This window comes from Miscanthus floridulus, chromosome 1 (assembly GCF_019320115.1).
Source record: "Miscanthus floridulus cultivar M001 chromosome 1, ASM1932011v1, whole genome shotgun sequence".
In the NCBI taxonomy this organism is placed as follows: domain Eukaryota; kingdom Viridiplantae; phylum Streptophyta; class Magnoliopsida; order Poales; family Poaceae; genus Miscanthus; species Miscanthus floridulus.
Genome location: NC_089580.1, coordinates 168,137,849 through 168,158,484, shown reverse-complemented (window position 1 = coordinate 168,158,484; position 20,636 = coordinate 168,137,849). Strand labels below are relative to the sequence as shown.

Below are 20,636 nucleotides of genomic sequence, written 5' to 3'. Positions count from 1 at the left end.
CGAATCTTTTGAGCCTAGTTAGACCATGATTGAACAATAATTGTCAAATACAAACAAAAGTGCTACAGTGTCGAATACTGATTTCTAACCGCGATCTAAACAAGCCCTGAATGCCAAAAAAAATTCTCATCTACTCTGAGCCTCTGATCGGCGGGAGATCGGAGGCGCAAGTTTTCCGCACTCCCGAAATCTGCTCCTATCTGATTGGCGGAGGGACCCCTCCCACGGATCGTGCCCGACGAATCCATCGCAGCCGTCCACGCCCCTTCAGATCCGACCGCCCGTTCCCTCGCACGCGGATCGACGGGCCCACTAGCCTCCGCATTTAACCACCCGGCACCGCCTGCCATTGCCGATCATCTCGCACTCTCGCATTCCTCCGATCTCCCAAGACCTCCTCTGACCCGGGAAGCTACTCGTAGCGCAGACGCGGCCATGGATTCCACCGGCGCTGGAGCGGGAGGGAAGGTGAAGAAGGGAGCGGGCGGTCGCAAGGCCGGCGGGCCGAGGAAGAAGTCGGTGTCGAGGTCCGTGAAGGCCGGGCTCCAGTTCCCCGTCGGCCGCATCGGTCGCTACCTCAAGAAGGGCCGCTACGCCCAGCGCGTCGGCACCGGCGCCCCCGTCTACCTCGCCGCCGTCCTCGAGTACCTCGCCGCTGAGGTAAACGACATCACGATCCTCGTCTGCAATTGAGCCATTGTGTTAATCTAATCTTGCAACGGCGTGTTATTTCTGTGGTGCTGATTCGCTTTGCTTCCTTTTTGTGGTCAGGTTCTGGAGCTCGCCGGCAACGCTGCCAGGGACAACAAGAAGACGCGCATCATCCCCCGCCACGTGCTGCTTGCGATCCGCAACGACGAGGAGCTCGGGAAGCTGCTGGCCGGCGTCACCATCGCCCACGGCGGCGTGCTGCCCAACATCAACCCGGTTCTGCTGCCCAAGAAGACGGCCGAGAAGGCTTCCAGCGGCGGGAGCAAGGAGCCCAAGTCGCCCAAGAAGGCTGCCAAATCCCCCAAGAAGGCATAGACTGTCCAACCCAGATCCGATGTTTAGCACTACCAGTGATGCGTAGGTTGTAGATGGGATGAATGTGCTTGGATGTGTACCTGTCTTGCTGCAAGTTGTTCTCTGTGATTTATAATTGAAGAAATGCCTTGTTTCTTAGAAGTTGCAATATCTTGTGCCTGATTTCATTTCTGCATTGTTGTCATTCGTGATTTGCAGCCTGGTTGGCTCTCGGTTAGCGACCAGATTTGCAGATGAAAGTTCTGGTGCAGGAAATTTTTCATCTGCAAATCTGGTTGATGGATTGCTCTTTACTTAATAATATTCGGATTATAGATCAGGTCATTGAGTTGGATTGAGGCATTATCTGATTGATCTGTGTGATTTGGAAATTCGGATCATCTCCTCGCTGTTGGTTCCTTAGGTTATAAATCTTTATTTTTTGAACGTAAGTTAGTTGATTACGGATCATAGAAAGTAGGCTTGCCAAATACTCCCTCCGTCCGCAGGTAAGCATTCGTTAGGGGACGGAAGGAGTAGAAAATAGTGACGAGAGGTGGTCATATTCAGTTTGTTCGGCTTGTTTTTTTTAGTCGCAGTGTTTTTCTTTCAATCAGTTTCGGCCACCAGCGAACGGGGCCATTACACCTTGCTGTTCAATTTTTCGAAGGTGCTTCTGGCTGGCAATTTATAGTGTCAGAAAGTCCGCACATCTGGTTTCTCTGAGCTTATCGCAGTATAAATTTTCGTTGGGGTATACAGATTCTTGCACAAGTCTGAGGGAATATAACCTTTAGAATTGTGCTTAACAGTCATCTTACTATATTGGTCCGTTCGCTTGTCTTAAAAATAGTTTGTTCGGCTTCTTTTTTCTGCTGAAACAGTGTTTTTCTCTCACAACAATTCAGCCGGAACAGTGTTTTTTAGCCAGTTTCAGCCAAGTTTCAGACCAGCAAACAGGGCCATTATCTGTAGAACACCTTTACCAATCTGTTCTCAGCCATTAACTATTTCCTCCATTCTAAATTATTAGATGTTTTAGCTTTTCTAGATACATCGATTTTATTATATACTTAGCAACAAACTATGTCTAGATACATATTAAAACTAATATATTTAGAAAAGTTAAAACGTATTATAATTTGGAACGGAGAGAGTATTAAAATCTTAACTAAAAAAAATTTTGAATATCGATTTTTTTTTTTTTTTGCAGACTTTAGTTTTGAATACTCTGTTAACCAACCAGACTGTGGACAGGTCAACAGGAACAAATAGAGAACAACTGTTTAAGATAGTGGTGGCATTAAAGATACCCAAAATTAACTTCTGCATACACATGTATATACATCCTGTTCGTTTCGGCTGAAACGAGCATAGATTATTACTGTTAGCTGGTTTGGTGTGAGAGAAAAATACTGTTCTGACTTATAATCCACGATCGTTTACGACCAAGCGAACAAGCTGATAGAAGTTACAACGGCAATTGGGAATTCAGGAGATTTGGCATCAGATATAACCTCATGGCATTCTCATTTTCAGGTTCAGAAACGAACACAAGCTGAAGCGTGCTAACTTCTGTAACAAATATGCAAAAGACTAGAAAAAAAACAGAATACTGTAATGACTTGGAAAGATAAGCTTGGGGATTAATCTTGTCGGTGAAAGCCAAAAGACTAGACATATGAAAGAAAATGGCGAATCTTCTGCAATGAAGGGTGTCCTACTTGCTTGTGTCCTTTTGCCATCTACACAAATATCAATCTTCCAGATAGAATTTTTTAAGATCAATTTCATTAGAGAAAGTTAAGTATAAAGAATATAACGTAAAAATGATAAGCTGATTCCAGTTGACAACTTGCTCAGGGAATGAAGTATGCAAATGCTTTTCATTTTAATTTAATTCAATAAATGAAACCTGAGAACAACTGGATTCAGAAGAGATTATCGCTGATGACAGTGGAATTCCAGGCTTAACACCCTCACAAATTGAAAGTATATTGGTATGTAGGTTTGAAAACAGGTGGAAATGGTTAGAAAAAAAGATATTTTGGCCCCTTTGGAAGGTAGGAGTCGTACATGAATTTCACTGGAATCAGCTAATTTTTACAAGAAAAATGCAGAGAACAAGAAAAGTTCCCACATTCCAAAGGGGTCCTTAAATGGAAAGAATCTCCCTGGGTTGGAAATTTTCCATATGTGTCATTTCAATTACTTATTAGTGGTGGCTGCAGTATGGGACTGAAACAGAATAGGAAAAACAAATTTAATACACAAGTAAATATCAGAAACAGTCATAAACAATCATTTTTACAAAAAAAAACCTATCAATATGAGCACACCAGCTGGAGCTTTCTGTATAGAACATATGCCAAAATACAATTCCATTTAAGAAAAAATAAAGCTACAAATCAAAATAAAACTACGTTCAGCTTGCTGGAAACATGTATTGCCTTGTTGGAAACTAGTTAATTTCCAGCTTGTGCTGAATTGTGATTTTGCGAAAAGTTAGAAACTCCTAATATAATGGTGCTGAAAGGAATGTGCAATGGAACTATTTATAAGTGGACAAAAAATAATGACCATTGATCTAGTAGTTACTGTAGTCCACTGCTCCACATCCAAATAAAGTTAACTTCTAGTCTGCTTGCACAAATAATCTATTAGGATTTAGGATATTAGGTGCAAGTTTCATACCATATTACCATGAGGGTATAGTTCTGCCTATTGCTAAAGTACCTTAAGAAGGGGGGCAGATTTTCTGAATGAAAGACATCTTGTTCAGTGTTCACCAGGCAAATAAGAACTGTGCTGCTAAAGCATTATTGTTACCTAAATCATACAGTCAAATTATATTTCCCATGCAGTCATCCAGGTTGCTCCATCAATGACAGGCAGCAAGATGTAATCTTTGTTCTCTCAATTCGTTGGAAAATACGTATGATAAATAATACATTCAGCTTTCAAGAATCAAGATTCACAAGTATGTTTGTGAATGGAGAAGAAAAAGTGAAATCAACAACTTCGGCGTGGTTCAGTTGAGAAAGATGAAATCAGAGCTCATTTGCACTGTCATGAATTTTCTACAGTATTGTGTTGGATAAATGGTTACTAAAACAGCTGCAGCTGGCAGTTTCTAGACATCACAATCAGCATCAGTAAATCAAGTTTGTATGGGAAGCAAGTGACCAGAGCAGATAGCATATACCCTGCCATTCCATTGCCTTAACAGCTTTCTCTGCCTCTGCTTGCGATGAATATCTGACAACCAAATCCCTTCATCCTTCCAGTTTGTTGGTCTCACATAAGTCGAGCTGCACTTGATAAGATACAGGGACCAACATAAAACTGAAAATAAGCTATTTTGGTTCAATTAGCACGACCAATACTGTAACAAAACCAGATATAAACTATCAAGTTTCAATAAGAAATATGAAGATTCCCAACTGCATGTGGTGAAGAGCTTGGCAGGGCCTATAATAGTAGTATATAGCACAGGTAATGTACCTTCCTCTACAGTGCCTAATGGTGAAAATACTTCTGAGTTCTTCCTCCGTTGAATAGAACGACAATCCTACAAAAACACAATAAAACAGAGTTAATACTGGATGCGGTATGCCAACTCCTAAAGTAATATACTAGTAACAGGCAGCATTTGACAACATACCTGGTAAGACATAGGGATGTATGTTCGCTATGAACCGAACTTGTACAGCTTCATCGCTCATCAGAGTGCATAGATAGTAGAATGTTCACAAAAAAAAAAGATACAAAAAAGGGAAGGATATATTGGAAACATTTACAGCAGCTTTCAATTTATTGAGGTCCATATTAACCAATGGGAAACTGGGAATCATCTCCAGAACACGATTAACAGCCGTACTTCAGGAGGTGAAGATGACAGCCTACCACACATTCCACCAAAGATGAAGGCACTGAAGTGCCGGAGCTACTCAGAATGCTGCTTCAACACTAGATGCACGAATACACCAAATTCTTCAGCATTTGTTATGGCCAACTACTTATGGAGGAACTAGGAAGCAATCAGGCTAATACAAATGGAGAAACTTACAACTAACCTAGAAATCATCATTGTCGCTATGTGACCATCAAAAGTAATCTATTCTGATAGCACCATGATACTACTTGCAAACCCTGAAATCCAAATCCTCACAAGCAAAGATGATATGAATATCACATTCAAAGTTCTGGCACAAATCGAATCATCATTTCATCACATGGTGAACCATATGGCTACAATACATAGTTAATGCTCACAAACATCTCCGTGAAGAAGAACCTGAGACCCTTCGACCTCATGACCTCACATCTTCATCGGTAATTCGTGATGATCTCCAGTTCTTCACTCTCCGGTCAAAATCTTAGATCCCCAAATTACCAGAGCAGAAGAAAATTAGCAAGCTGGGGAGGCACCGATACAACTATATTCCACAACGGGGGCATCCAAACTAAGAGATGCATTACAATCCGGCACGATTTATAAAGCAGGGGAGCTTACTATTGGTCTTTGTTCCCGATGAGAACATCAACGATTTCATAACAAATACATAGGGGGAGGTGAGGGGGAGAGGACACAGCGAAGGAACCCTCCTAGGAAGGGAGACATAACAAATCCGTGGATGCTGTAGCTTGCTCAGTTGCTGGTGAACTTGGTGACGGCCTTGGTTCCCTCGGAGACGGCGTGCTTGGCGAGCTCCCCGGGGAGGACGAGGCGCACGGAGGTCTGGATCTCGCGGGAGGTGATGGTGGGCTTCTTGTTGTAGCGAGCGAGCTTGGCGGCCTCGCCGGCGAGCTTCTCGAAGATGTCGTTGATGAAGGAGTTCATGATGGACATGGCCTTGGAGGAGATGCCGATGTCGGGGTGCACCTGCTTCAGCACCTTGAAGATGTAGATTTTGTAGGTCTCCACGCTCTTCTTGGCCTTCTTCTTCCCCTTCTTCTCGCCGCCCTCCTTGCCGGAGGACTTGGAGGCGGGCAGGCGCTTCTCGGCCTTGGGCTTCTTCCCCGCGGGCGCCTTCTCCGCCTTCTCCTCGGCCGCCGGCTTCTTCTCCGCTGGCTTCTTCTCGGCCTTGGGCGCCATCGGGTCGGGGGTGTCAGGGACTAGGGAGACGGGGGGCGATGCGGTTGGTTCGAGACACGGGAGGGAGGAGGCTTTTCTTGGCGTGGAATGGGGGATTGAGGGGAGGGGAGCTTTTGTAGAGGAACACGATAGAAGGAGATTGGTGGAGATGGGTGGGGCGCGGATCGATGAGTTGGCGCGAGCTGCAGGCGTTGGATTTAGGCCGCCGCGGGAGGATGGACGGCGGAGAGTTGGAGCGTTGAATTTTCCACGGGTAGTGATAGAGACAAGTGTAAAGATGGCAACGGGGACCGATCCCGATTCTCAATCCCCCATGGGGAAGAAAACGGGAGGAAGTCTATCCCCGTCGGATCTGGCAGATACTGGAGATGGTTCTCCATCCTTCGTACCCGATCCCCGCATGCTCCCCCTGTTAAGGAGTATACTCCGTATGCGAGCTGTAAAGTTTAGCCCAAATCGGCCCAAGCCCATCAAACACATGGAGTATATAACCAAATTCCTAACCCTAGTTCCCAGTGTCCCCACTCGCCCACCCCTCCCACAGCCGCTGTATTCATGCATCCACGCCAGGCGCGGACACGAATCCTCACCACTAGTCGCCGCCAGTTGCTGGGAGCAACTCATGCGACCGTTGTGCCTAGTGCCGCGGTGCTGCAGCGCCTCCTGCGGTACTGCCCAAGACGCCATGCCCAGCTTGCGCGGGCTCACCTCGTCCATTCCGCATCCAGCCTCACCCCCTAGGCCGCTAGTCGCCATCACCATGCATGCCACGAAGAGCAGAAGAGGACATGCGCCACCGATCGGCAGTGACTGCATGCACTTCGGTCTCTGCCCTAGGGACGCTGCCCAATCATTCTCTGCTTTCTCTCCTCGGTCTGAATACTCAAGTTCCTCTCTACTTTCTCTCTGCTCGCTCTGCAGGAAAGCAGCAGTCAATGTGTTGAAGTTGAACCATTATTGATTTGTCATTTGTGAGATCTAGGGAGTTTGTGAGGTGGGATCTGTTAAAGGGACTTGTAATTTCTAAAGTATTTTACGATCTCGTTTGATTGCAAGATGAGTTTTTCCTAGTATTTTTCAGTTTTGGATTGTTGATTTAGTAGATTGTTTTCTGATCTCATTGCGGGGACGGGGATCCCCATCGGGTATGAATTCCCCACGGGGACGGGAATGGGGAGAAAATGTCCCCCACGAGCCTTCACGGGGACGGGGATGGGTAGGCGGAACCCGACGGGGAATTCCCCGTTGCCATCTTGAGACGCGTGGAACGAAATACTAGATGGGCGCGGGGCGTCCGCACGTGCTGTTTCAAGCTGGGTCAAGCGGTTGGGAAAATTTTCTGTTCCTTGCCGTTTGTTTCCGATATTTTGGAGATTTAATTTAATATTGGACTTTGGCCTTTTTTTTTGACAAAGCCAATCGGCAAGCTTTATTCGTCAGATAAGAGTGTTACATCATTTGCTAATAGTGCAGTAATAAACGTGGGCTGTAAATCAACCCAAATAAAAGAAGCTGTTGCAACTAAAGCTTGCCGAGCTAGCTCGTCAGTAACTTGATTCGCTTCTTATCACAATGCTTGATCGTAGCCCTCGAAAGATCTTTTCATATATTGTAGCAATCCTCAGAGATTGGTGCAGCCGCTGATGCCGTGAAGAGCCTATTTTTAATATATAAAATCTCTTATGTATATTATACGCCTAAAAAGAGATAAGGGGTTTCGTGCACAGGGACTTCGTGTGCGTGCTCCTTCCATCAATAAGTGTTACTGATTTCCGTCTACATTTGTGAGTTGTGCGCGCTCCTTTCATTAATAAGTGTTACTGATTCTCTTCTACGTCTGTGAGTTGTGAGTTGTGATCCTGTGAGCATAGAGTACTGTATGTGAGTAATTAGAGCATCTCCAACAGTATCTTAAAAAAATCTCAAAAATAGGTTTTATCCTTTGCAAAATATATTAAGAGACATAAAATAGCTACAACTCCAACAGTTTTCAAAATCTCAGGCCTAAAAGATAGAAGTTAATTTTACATCAGAAATCCTAAACTATTTCTAAATCACACTAACCACTTTTATATTTTATTTATCTCTTGTACATTTACATCAGGAACCCTATCATTTTTTTTCTTCCCCACGTCCTTCCACGTGGCGCGACAATACGTGCGTAACTTTAAAGTGTGGGGTGGTTTTTTTTCTTCTGAGTGCCAAAAGATTGAAAGGTGAGTTTGGAAGTTGTTGGGGATGAGTTTTTTTTCAATGTTGCCAAAATTTTTAGATTGAGAGACCGTTTTTGGTACTTTTGGATATGCTCGATTGTACCTTAGACACCGTACAAGAGAAAATATTTGATGCAAATTTTACATACTTACCCTGAATAAATAAACTTGTGGACGTGAACACCAACAATAAAATAAAATTTCAGATTCAATAACACGTGGTTATTATTAACTATATATATATATATAGAGAGAGAGAGTTTGTAAGGGACCGTGACATCTAAGAGGGGGTTGAATTTCTAGTTTGTTAGGCAATTTAAAACTCTAACTCTAAATTATGACCTCGTTTTCTATTCTTAGCAAAAACCTATACAAAAAATAAACTATTTAGATGTACAATTACAGTTTTACTAGTGTGTTGCTATTTTTATAGCAAAAAGGAGTTATACAACCTAAGTTCTAAACCTAACAACAAGCTAGGGCCTGTTCGCTTGAACTTATCAGCTGGTTTATCAGCTAGAATCTACAGTGTTTTTCTCTCATAACAAAACAGCTTCAGCCGGCTTATCAGTCGGCTATAATACCAGCCGAACAGGCCCCTAGCATATCACTAAGCTAGGAAAGTAACGCACAAACCAAGATTGCAATGTAAATGCGGAAGCTAAAGAGTAAGGTAGAGATATGCAAACTCTCGTCGACAACTCTGGTATTTTTATCGAGGTATCGAGAAGAGCACAAGCTTCACCCTAGTCCTCGTTGGAGCCCCTCGCAAGGATCAAGCTCCCGGTCGGGTAACTCCGTGGATAGCCCCGAGCCTTCCCCACTCGCAAGTGGGTCTCCGGTGTGCCTTCCGACAAGCCTCTCCCAGACCGTTCCCCGCCGTCTTCACTATCAAGCTTCCGACCAAACCGTTGCGGGCCTTATTTCCTTCGGTACATAGTAGCGGCCACACCATAACCACAGTTGGTGTGATCTCGCAAGACTACAAGCCCTCTAATATACAACAATGGTGCGTGCAAGCACCGAGTGGTAAGAGCTATGCAAACCTCACTAAACACTAGGCCTAAACCCAGAGCATGCGCATAAGCGATGGTCTATTCAACCTAAGCACTTCGCAAAACACCTACGCTAATCACCTAATGAATCACTAAGCACTATGCAAGTGGAGATCACTAAAATAGTGTATCAACACCCATGGTATGTTTTCACAACTCTCTACACCTCAAATGCCCAGTTGAGGGTCTATTTATAGCCCCATATGTGAGAACTAGCCATTGGACCTGAGACCCAACTTCCTGTTAGTGACCGGACGCTAATCACGGCCCGATCGGACGCGTCCGGTCATGCCGACCGTTGGAGCGCGCACGTTGATAGGACTCTGGGCCGAGTCCGGTCTCACTTGATCGGACGCGTCCGGTCACGCTGACGCCGCTCTAGAACCTTTTCTGGACATGATCGGATGCTATTTCTTGGTGCGTCCGGTTGTCCTACCGTCGCCTCCGGTCACACTGAGAACGTTGCCGTTGACAATGAACAGTGAAGTCTGTGTGTCCAGTCACTGCCTCGCTCAGCGTCCGGTCGCTGCTGCTGATATCTGCTGTTGCCGAGCAACTGATTGAACGCGTCTGGTCCTCGTAGGGCCGCGTCCGGTCACCTCTGTCGAGCTCGTTTCTTCGCAATCTTGCGTCTGGCTTGGTTCCCACCTTTGTGCTTAGAATTTGCTGGATATCTTGAATCCTCTCTTGTACTTCTAGGGTCTTGCTTAAGGTGTTGATCATCGGATCATCATGTCACCTTCGTCCAAGTCACTTTTGCACCATATTGAACTACAAAATAATTACTTGTAAATTCATTAGTCTAATTTGGTTGTGTTGGTCATCAAACATCAAAATCCAAAGTAAATAGGTCTAGAGTCAATTTTCCTTACATAGTTTTTTATTTTATTATCAGTTTTGATGACCCTCTTCTATTTTAGTCACATCTCTGCTAATGGAATCCGAAAAACACGGTTATAACGTGCCATTTAAAGAGGGGACAAACCAAATAAGGCAAATATTGATGCTCACATGTGTATAAATATATATAATTAACAGAAATGTTGAGATATAATAGAAATATTGTTAACTACATCTTTCTTCTTTAAAAAAAATAGGTGACCAAAGTGAATCCAAACTGCTTGCCTAAGTCATCGATCCCAAAGAATGTAAACAACAGAAAGACAGATCACGAAATGCAACAAATGACCGAAGATCAAAGAAGTGAAGTTAATAGGAAGAAACGTGAACTATATCATAAAAAAAGACCGAATCTATCGGGTTCATAAACCCGGGGTCCATCATGGACCGGCTTCCCAGCAAAGGCTCAGCCTAACAGATGACATTGCGAACGACGTGCAACTCCTGGGCCGACCCAAAAACCTAACAACAGGACAGAAGGGCGAACCATCCTCTGACCGAAAGGCCTGGCAAAGGAGGAACGACACCCGCTTCCGACTCTAGCCTGCCTCTCTGACCGGAAGGCCTCGCTTCTGACTCTGGCCCACCTCTCCGATCGGAAGGCCTCGCTTCCGACTCTAGCATGCCTCTCCAACCAGAAGGCCTGGGTGAGGAGGAACAACGCTCGCTTCCGATTCTGACCAGCGTCTCTGACCGAGGATGCACCGAACCTCTGCTTACAACTCTTCTCCGACTGGCGCAGTTAGAGCCGACTGGGACCAACCGACCGAGGACGCCCACTCGGTAAGGACCTAGAGAACGGGCAAAGTAAGTAAAATAGGATGTACAAAGTCAATCGTAATACCAAGGACCGTACCCTATACACCTACAAGGTAATACCGATAGGACATGTCAGAAGGGTGCCCTGTAACCTCCCAGGCATGTCAGAACATAAGCAGTGTTGTGGGCATCGACATTTGCTCGATAGTGTTGTGGGTGCCCTCAAACTCCCATACTAGGCGAATGCGGTAAAACCCCCTACGTGCCTCTAGGCATCAACAGTATGACAGTCACCGACATCTGCCATATTGGAAGAAGACGACACAACCCCCCATATGTGTCTAACAATAATAGTGTTATGGGCGCCTACCATCATCTTGTACCCGATGGCATGGGCAACAAGACTTAGTAGTATACATACTCTCTCTCTCTCTCTCTCTTGTAAGGTCGTCCCCTTCATCTATAAAAGGGGATGCGCTCTCTCCCAATAGAGGGCCATTGATCAACTCCTGTAGAATCAGTCCACAATAACTCGAACAACACACATGATCCGAACAACCATGGATCCTAACGAACAACAAATGTTTGAACACTTAGCACATAGCGGAGCTCCCATCACTCTTGGCCCTTCAGACCAGAGTTCGATCGGACCTCTTGTACCCCCTATCTTTCTCCCTTCCGTTTGTAACCCCACAACAAACTTCGAGCACCTGGGCTCAGGAATAAAGTCACCGACTGATTCAAACTGGACGTAGGGCACATTGCCTGAACTAGTATAAACCCTATGTCATTGAGTGCTAGGCCACATTCGATCACAATGTACGGCAAAACTATGAGTATTTATGTGTTGGTCATTTTCTGCACCGACAGTTGGCGCCGTCCGTGGGAAAGACGCAGTACGTTCACACTTTTGGTCATTAGATGGCCCACTTTTCTGCCACCTTCGCCATGGTGGGCTCAAGTGATATGACTCGCTTCGGCTCTGAAAGGATCAAGATGCCCAAGAGGGGGGGTGAATTGGGCTAATTCTAAATTTCTTTACAATAATTAATTCCTATGGATAGCCCAATTAACTCCATGTGCCTAGAAAGTGTTCCTAATTGTTCTACCGCACAAAAGACTTGCAACCTAAGTTCCAATCCTACTATAGCATGGCAATTCTAAGAATGTAAAGATATAAATTGAATTGCACAAAGTAAATGCTCAAAGTAAATAGAGAGGAAGAAACACGGTGATGTTTTGCCGAGGTATCGGAGAGTCGCCACTCCCCACTAGTCCTCGTTGGAGCACCCGCGCAAGGGTGTAGCTCCCCCTTGATCCGCGCAAGGATCAAGTGATCTCTATGGGTTAATTCTTCGACACTCCATCATGGTGAATCACCCACAACCACTCACAACGTGAGTTGGGTCACCCACAAGCTCCGCCGGGTGATCACCAAACTCCCAATCACCACCAAACCGTCTAAGTGATGGCGATCACCAAGAGTAAAAAGCACGGACTCTCACTTGACCACGACAAGCCTAATGAGAAGGTGGATGCACACTTTGCTACTCTCGATCTTCACTAATAAGGTCTCTCTTTTGGATTCTCAAATCTCAATCACCTCACTAGGACCTTGCTCTTCTTGGCACTCTCTAAGGTGTTTCTCAGCTGTTGGAATGAGCAAAAGTAACTCCACACACGAGTGCAGCTTCTATTTATAACATGGGCTAAAAAACGAACCGTTATGTGCCTCTGCGGGGTGACCGAACGCTCCGGTCATGTTGACCGGACGCTCCGATCAGTACACCCCGAACTCCAGGGTTTATAGTGTGACCGAACGTGTCCAGTCACGATTTACCCTCTCTGGAACCTTACTGGAAACGACCGGACGCTGGCTCTCATCGTTCGGTCACTTGACCTTCCAGCATCCGGTCACACCGAATGATTTCACCTCAGTCAAATGAACTGACCGGACTCTGCGCCAGCGTCCGGTCGCACCAAAGCCAGCGTCCGGTCAGTATTTGACCCTCCATTCACTTCCAACTCTCGATCATATGTGAATGAAGTTTGCTCCATTTGATCTTAGGCATATGTAGGAGCTACCTAGCGCTAGTTTTAACAAGTGTGCACCACACCTAACTCACAAGACTCACCTAGGTCAAGCTACCCGTCCATACCCCCCTTAATAGTACGGCCAAAGGAAAAACAAAGTCCTAAACTACTCAAAGTGTCTCTTCAACTCCAATCGACACTTAGAACTAGCTCATCCTTAACCTTGTCGTCCATCCTTTGAAAACCGAAACGATTTCCATCGTAGTGGCATGACAACCATGATTGCCCAATCGATCTCCATTACTGTGACCTAACTCAATTATTTCTGCAAAACACGCGTTAGTCACAGTAATCACGTATTGTCATTAATCACCGAAACCCAACAAGAGGCCTAGATGCTTTTAGGCTCACTAGAGTTCCCCGCACTCCCACCTGTTGGGATACGGGGGCCTCCCATCTTCGAGCCATCCCTGGCCTTCCTCTTCAGAAGCCTGGACTTCGTTGCCGACCGGCTGGGTGTACTACACCTCCATGAGGAGGCACTTGTTCTGGCGCCCATCGAAGAGGTGCCCTCCATCAGCTTCGGGACACCCGATGTCTTCAATGACGAGGCGCCTGCGCTTCATTTCGAGCAAACGCTCTCCTCAAACCCCACTGTGAGTAATGTACATGCTGTTATTTACTCATTATTTACTATCTTCTGCCGATTCTCCAGAGGGACCCCGTTGTCCCTACCGCAACCACCATTCGACCGGTCCCCCTATGCCCCCGCGTTCCCTATGGACACGTATGCCTGAGGGCTCCGAAAGATGCTAACGCCTCCTCCTCTCACATCCGAATTCATGGGGATGGCGAGCTATGCTCCCACCTATTTCTACGAACTTATAGATGACGAGGTTGAGAGTGACGGCTCCAGCATCAGCGACGTGGCACCTAGCCACCGTTTGTCCTAGGAGTGCGCTATGGCGGACGCTCTAGGATAGCCACCAGTGGTAGCGGAGTCCTTGCAGACTCACACCCTTCTGGACCCTCGTGCGGGGGCCCTCACGATCACACAAAAGCACGGCGAAGAGCTACGACAAAGGCGACAGAACTAGCCGCCACCTACGCCGGTGCGCTCGGCGCACCATGATGCGCCCTATGCATGTAACCCAGCGAGCGGCGCCCAGGGTAGCACCTGCTAGGTCCAGCGCAACATCATGGACAGGGGGAATGATCCCCCACAGTTCGCTCGGGCTGGCCAAAACATCGCTGTGGTGACAATGCTTCTGCGCGGCCTTCCCGAGCAGAACGACCCCTAGGAACAGGCGATCCATCAGAACCTCTGAGCACTGGTGGATACCACTGCCGTTCAATAGGTGGAGAGCTCTATATCATGACATCGACTCACGGTCTCTCTCCCCACTAGGGGAGTAGGGACGTACTAGACGAATCACTCCATCCGCTCACCGCTACGACCACCGAGTACAGCGCAGGAGGCCACAACCGCACCACGGTCTGACCTGGCACCCGCTCCACATCGGCCCCCTATGCGTGAGCGGCTCGGGCCGAACCAAGATGCTCATAGCGTCATCTACAACCAACGTCGGGCCCACCATGATGATGACATCCATCTAGCGACAGTGAGGGTAGGCGACACAGACCTCGACCGGACCATCGCAGGCAGTGGTGAAACGCATCCCAGGCATGGTCGCCCGCCGAACGACCGAAGTCCTAGCTTGGATGGGCCAGGACCATGGGCCTTTGCCGACGCATCTAGAGAGCATTGTTCCCACAGCGCTTTCGACCTCCTACCAACATCACCAAATATATTGGGGAGACGAACCCCAGTATATGGCTTAAAGACTTCTGGCTCGCCTATCAAGCCAGTGGAGTGGATGATGACCACTTCATCATTCAGTACCTCCTTATCTACGTAGGGGAACATGTTTGAGCCTGGCTTGAATTCCTCCCATGCGACAACATCCGTGACTAGGTGGACCTCAAGAGGGTCTTCGTTGGTAACTTCCAGGGGATGTATGTCTGCCCTAGGAACTCCTAGGACCTCAAGAGCTGCCAGCTGGAGCCCAACGAGTCCCTATGGGATTACATCCATAGGTTCTTGAAGCGGTGCAACTCCCTTCCTGATGTCGTCGACGCAGACGTCATCAGCGCATTCCTCTCCGGGACAACCTGCGAGTCTCTAATCCACAAGCTTGGTTGCCTAAAGCCCCATACCACCCGTGACCTGCTCGACGTCGCCACAAACCACGCCTCCAGTGAGGAGGCGGTCGGAGCTATCTTCAACGGAGGCCGGGACAAAAGCAAGGCCAAGCGTGAGGATTAGGACGAGGGCCTCTCCACATAGAGGGACAAAAAGAACAAGAACGATCGGCGCCGATCGGCCAACCCCATGTTGGTCGTCATGGCTGATCACACGGGCAAGCATCCCAGCAGAGCTTGCCTAACCACTTCAATGAGCTCATGGAGAGCCCATGCACCAACCACACCTACCCTGTCAAGCATCTCTACAAGGACTACGAGCTCCTCAAGCACTTTCTGTGATAGACCGGTGGGCTGAAGGAAGGAAAAGACAAGGAGGCAGCAGCCAAGAAAGGGGGCATGGCGGGCAAAAATCCAGACGACTGAAGGTCCCTATACGGTGACCGACGTGATCCAACCAGGTGCCTATCGACTGAAGGACGACAACGGCAATGTTCTCACCAACACTTGGAACAGCGAACAGCTATGTTGTTTCTTCCCCTAAAAATTCGGTCTTACCATTTTTTACTTAATGTTTGCTCCTATAAAGCGCCCCGACCCGAATGCTTTCGGCCCGAGTTGCTCAGGGGGCTCCACAGGAGTGCAATACCACCTCTCTTTTTTTACTATCATATGGTGTGGGGGTATTAACCCCAATACCCTTACGGCTAAGCTTGGGCCAGCCCGGATCGATGGGTCCGGTCCATCCGAAAGACGACATGCGGCCCAGCCAACCTGGTTGGAGTCCCGCGCAAGGAGTCAAGGCGGATTTGGCGATCAAGCAGGATCCTGGTCGGTTAGAATAGGAATCCTTATCCGGCCACATATGGCAATTGTAACTGACTAGGATTAGTTTCCAGATCTATAACCCTGCCCCCCGGACTATATAAGGCGGGCAGGGGATCCCTCTAAAAAGCATCTCTCATTGACATACAGTAATACCAATCAGACGCAGGACGTAGGTATTACGCCTTCTTGGCGGCCGAACCTGGATAAAACCTCATGTCTGTCTTGCGTCACCGTCTTGTTTGTGGCTTGCGCATCTGTCTGCCGACAATCTACTACCTTGGGCATACCCCTAGGTAGACTACCGACCATATTTCGTCGACAGTGGCGCGCCAGGTAGGGTGTGTGTGTATTGCTCTCCAAGCAAACAAGATGGTCATCATCTCCGGCTCCACGGCTACGTCGACGCCACTGCCATGATTATGGAGGAAGCGTGGATTCAGTCTGCGCCGACCACTACTTCACTTGCATCGGCTACGACTCCGACCACTACGGCTATGGCTCCGACCACTACGGATACGGCTCCGACCACGATGGATCTGGCTCCGACCATGGTACATCTAGCTCCGACCATGCCTACGTCACCTTTAGCCATGCCGACAACCCGTCATCTGCTTCCCCGCTACAAAGGGAAGCAGATCGACAACACCGACCTGCTCGACTCCATCGATCGGGTCAACACCAAACTAACTGAAACCCTAGCTCTGGTAAGTACGATTCAAAGTCAACCTAATGAGCAGGTAACCGCTACCCACAATAGATCTATCCGACCAGCTCGGACCAGTCGTCCTACACGACTCGGAACAGATCTCATGGTCATATCTACCCCTGAGGGGTGCTCCGCTCGTCGCCAGCCGACCTTCGCAACGGGTCTCCGGCTCTCCGAATACGAAGCTTCAATGGAGAACCACCAGGTCCAACCCTACGGCCTGCGAGACGCTGCTTCCATCTACGCGTACAACCTACAACGTCGCTCGGATCTGTGCTTTATGCACCGACCTCAGCCAAAGCCACGCAACTTCGTCAACATGGTCCGGATTAAAGATTATCAAGAAGGATCCGTCCACACAGTCCAGGAGGGTGACTCTAGCTCCTCGTCTGGCATCACATCTAATGTATCTATCCACACCGAGCTTCAGCATCACATAGATGAAGGTGTCAAATACAACCTGGATCTGCCAGACCACGCCCTGGGTTTTCCCCAATTTCCGTCTTTCCCGCCAAGATGAGGGGATTTGATCCATGTTGTTAGCAATGACGAGCCGCCAGCAGTTGGCGAAATAGAACAAGAAAGAACTGCTCACGAAGCACGCAATATTGACCGGTTTAATCACCGATAGATCAAAGCTGAAGCAGACCAGGAGGCACGACGCATAAGGGTCCAGCCACGTGACCTCAACAATGCTTTCGACAGGGTGGGGGACAAACAAGTCTTCAAGACTCCAAGCGCCAACATAGCCATCGCCATGGCGATAATACAGTGGCTACCCAACACTCCCAAGACCCAGGCAGTTCGCAATGACATACAAGCTTATCTGACGGCTGCTATGGCTCAGACTGCAGAGATGATGAACCAAGCCTAGGCTCCATCCATTTCAGTCGAATCAAGCCACAGCCGCCAATACTCAAGTCGCTCACAGCCACTCAACCAATGTGGCTCGTGCAACAACGACCCATCAGACAACCGGCAAGGTGGAAATGGTGGTCATGATGGTGGTCGGGACGACAACCGCCGCCGGGAGGATAACCACCATGACGTTCGAGATGACAACCGCCGAGAAAACCGCGACAATCGCCGTGATAACCACGGTCGCAGGGCTAACCTAGATGGCAATCAAGATCGCTGCGATGGCAATAACGATCTCCACCATTACCTCGGTGGATGTGACCTATGCGCTCGCATCAACCAGAGAGCCAACGATCGTGCATCTCATGAAAGCTATCGCTGTATGGAATGTGACACTGCCCACGGCCCGCCGGGTCTGAAGCAGTTTACTCCACACCTTCGCCAAGTCATATGGCCCAAGAATTTCAAGCTCGAGAAACTCCAGAAGTACGACGGCAAGGAAAACCCCGAATTATGGGTCATGCTCTATGAAACTGTGTGCCGATCAGCCATGGCTGACGAGCACGTCATGTCTAACTACTTCCCAGTCGCTGTTGGTCATGCAGGTCACCAATGGCTGGTTAGCTTGCCGGCAAACTATTTTGATTCTTGGTAGGAGCTCAAGCAGGCCTTCATCGACAATTTCATTGCTACTTGTGAACAACCTGGCAACAAGTACGATCTGCAACGGATCCGAGATCAGAAAGACGAACCACTGTGCGAGTACGTTCGGCGTTTCTCGGAGATGCGCATCAAGGTCCCATCAATCTCCGACAACGAGGCAATCGAGGCTTTTGTCACTAGCCTCTGCTTCCACGACCCTAAGGGACAAGCTCCTCCGGAAGAGACCTGAATCAGTCACAGTGCTCCTGGCCACCGCCAAGAAATACGCGGATGCCGACGACGCTAAAAAGATAATTGTTGAAGAAGCAGCAAGGGTTCCACATTCCGATCACCCCCCACACCGCGACGATTACCGCAGCAGTCGTGGTCGGAACGATAATTTTGACCGCCGCAACCAGCGCAACGACTCCCGCGACCACCATGACCAACGTAATCAGCGGCATAACCGCCGTGACGATTACAGGAGCAAGCGCGCTCGGGAAGACGACAGCGAGGTCAATACTGTTAAAAAGGGGGCGGACGTCGTAACTATGAAGACGACTATGCCAAAGCATTGAAGGAGCCCTACTAGCTCCATCCTAAGTCAAACCATACCATGGAGAATTGCCATGTCCTCAAAACTATCTACACGCGTCAATAGGTTCCGGATACGTCCGACAAGCCTAACGACATAGGGGAACAGCGCAACGAGGATAACGACGATGATGATGCAGACCCTCATCATAAATACGTCAAGCCAACTGATCGCGTGCACACCATCATCGGTGGCAAGGTGTCCATTGAGATCAAACGAGAACACAAGCTGCTTGCCCGCGCTTGCTTGAACGTGGCAAACACCAACAACCTTCTCACCGATCCGTAGTTCCCTCCATAGTCTCACCGTGAAATCTACTTCAGCAGGAAGGACCAATGGGCTACCATACCTAAGCCAGGGCGTTTTCCCCTAGTCCTCGATCCTTGTATCAACAAGGTTCAGTTTGATAGGGTACTTATCGACGGCGGCAGCTCCATCGATATACTGTTCAGGAACTGCCTGCTCACCCTGAAAATAGCCCAGGCGGACCTGAAGCCGTACGAGGCACAGTTCTGGGGCGTTCTCCCCGGACAAAGCTCTACACCTCTCGGGTAGATCACGCTACCTGTGCAATTTGGGACTCCGGACCACTTCCACACCGACTACGTTAATTTCGTGGTCGCTGACTTCGACGGCACCTACCATGCTATTCTCGGTCGACATCGCTCACCAAGTTCATGGCCATACCTCATTACAGGTATCTGGTGCTCAAGATGCCTACCGAGAAAGGAGTCCTAACCCTCAGGGGCAACGTATATGCGGCTTACACCTACGAGGATGATAGCTTCAAAATAGCAAAGGCCCATGACCTCTCTATTCGCATGGCCGAGACCATGCTCGACGCTAAGAAGGCCTCAGTCGACCACCTAGAGATCCCAGACCTTGAGACTCCGCGCAAGAACATCAAGTCAAAGGAGCACAAGGTGATCCAGCTGGTCGATGGCGACTCCAGCAAAACGGCCCTTATCGGGGCCAACCTGGATCCCAAATAGGAAGACGCGCTCGTCGGGTTCTTGAGGAGCAACATGGATGTGTTCGCATGGAAACCTGCCGACATGCCCGGTGTACCTCGGAACTTGATCGAGCACTCCTTAAATGTCAACAGCAAGGCCAAACCAATCAAGTAGAAGCTATGACGGTTTGCTCGCGACAAAAAGGAGGCGATTAGGGTAGAAGTTACATGGCTTTTGGCAGCTGGATTTATTAAAGAAGTGTATCATCCGGAGTGGTTAGCCAACCTGGTTCTTGTACGCAAAAAGAATAATGAATGGAGAATATGTGTTGATTACACTGATCTCAACAAACACTGCCCTAAGGACCCCTTCAGCTTACCTCGCATAGACGAGGTCATAGATTCAACCGCCGGTTGCGAGCTGCTTTCCTTTCTCGATTGCTACTCTGGTTATCACCAGATCGCTCTCAAAAAGGACGATCAGATCAAGACGTCTTTCATCACGCCTTTCGGCGCCTACTGCTACATGACTATGTCGTTCAGGCTCAAGAACACCGGGGCTACATACCAACACGCCATTCAGGCCTGCCTCACAGACGAGATAAAAGATGACCTAGTAGAGGCCTATGTGGATGATGTAGTTGTCAAAACCAAGGAAGCACACACCCTTGTTGACAACCTAAAACGTACCTTCGCGGCCCTCAATACATTCCAATGGAAGTTAAACCCAAAGAAGTGCATCTTTGGTGTTCCTTCTGGTATATTGCTAGGCAACGTCGTCAGTTACGA

At 48.1% G+C, this 20,636-nt stretch overlaps 2 protein-coding genes across 2 annotated transcripts; one reads left to right on the top strand and one right to left on the bottom strand.

The window, feature by feature from the left end:
* Nucleotides 1-358: 358 nt before the first annotated feature.
* On the top strand, nt 359-1,167 carry LOC136501376 (histone H2A-like). Its single transcript, XM_066496891.1, has 2 exons — nt 359-660; nt 772-1,167. The coding sequence occupies exons 1-2, from the start codon at nt 436-438 to the stop codon at nt 1,024-1,026; spliced, it is 480 nt and encodes a 159-aa protein (XP_066352988.1). The 5' UTR covers nt 359-435; the 3' UTR covers nt 1,027-1,167.
* A 4,264-nt stretch (nt 1,168-5,431) lies between these two features.
* On the bottom strand, nt 5,432-6,184 carry LOC136501368 (histone H2B.1-like). Its single transcript, XM_066496883.1, has one exon. It carries the CDS (start codon nt 6,101-6,103, stop codon nt 5,657-5,659), a length of 447 nt encoding a protein of 148 aa, XP_066352980.1. The 5' UTR covers nt 6,104-6,184; the 3' UTR covers nt 5,432-5,656.
* Nucleotides 6,185-20,636: the final 14,452 nt, after the last annotated feature.

Coding starts and splice junctions, on each gene's coding strand:
- LOC136501368 (XM_066496883.1), bottom strand. CDS start 6,103: ATGGCGCCCAAGGCCGAGAAGAAGCCAGCGGAGAAGAAGCCGGCGGCC.
- LOC136501376 (XM_066496891.1), top strand. CDS start 436: ATGGATTCCACCGGCGCTGGAGCGGGAGGGAAGGTGAAGAAGGGAGCG. Junction 661..771: donor TCGAGTACCTCGCCGCTGAG/GTAAACGACATC, acceptor TTTTGTGGTCAG/GTTCTGGAGCTCGCCGGCAA.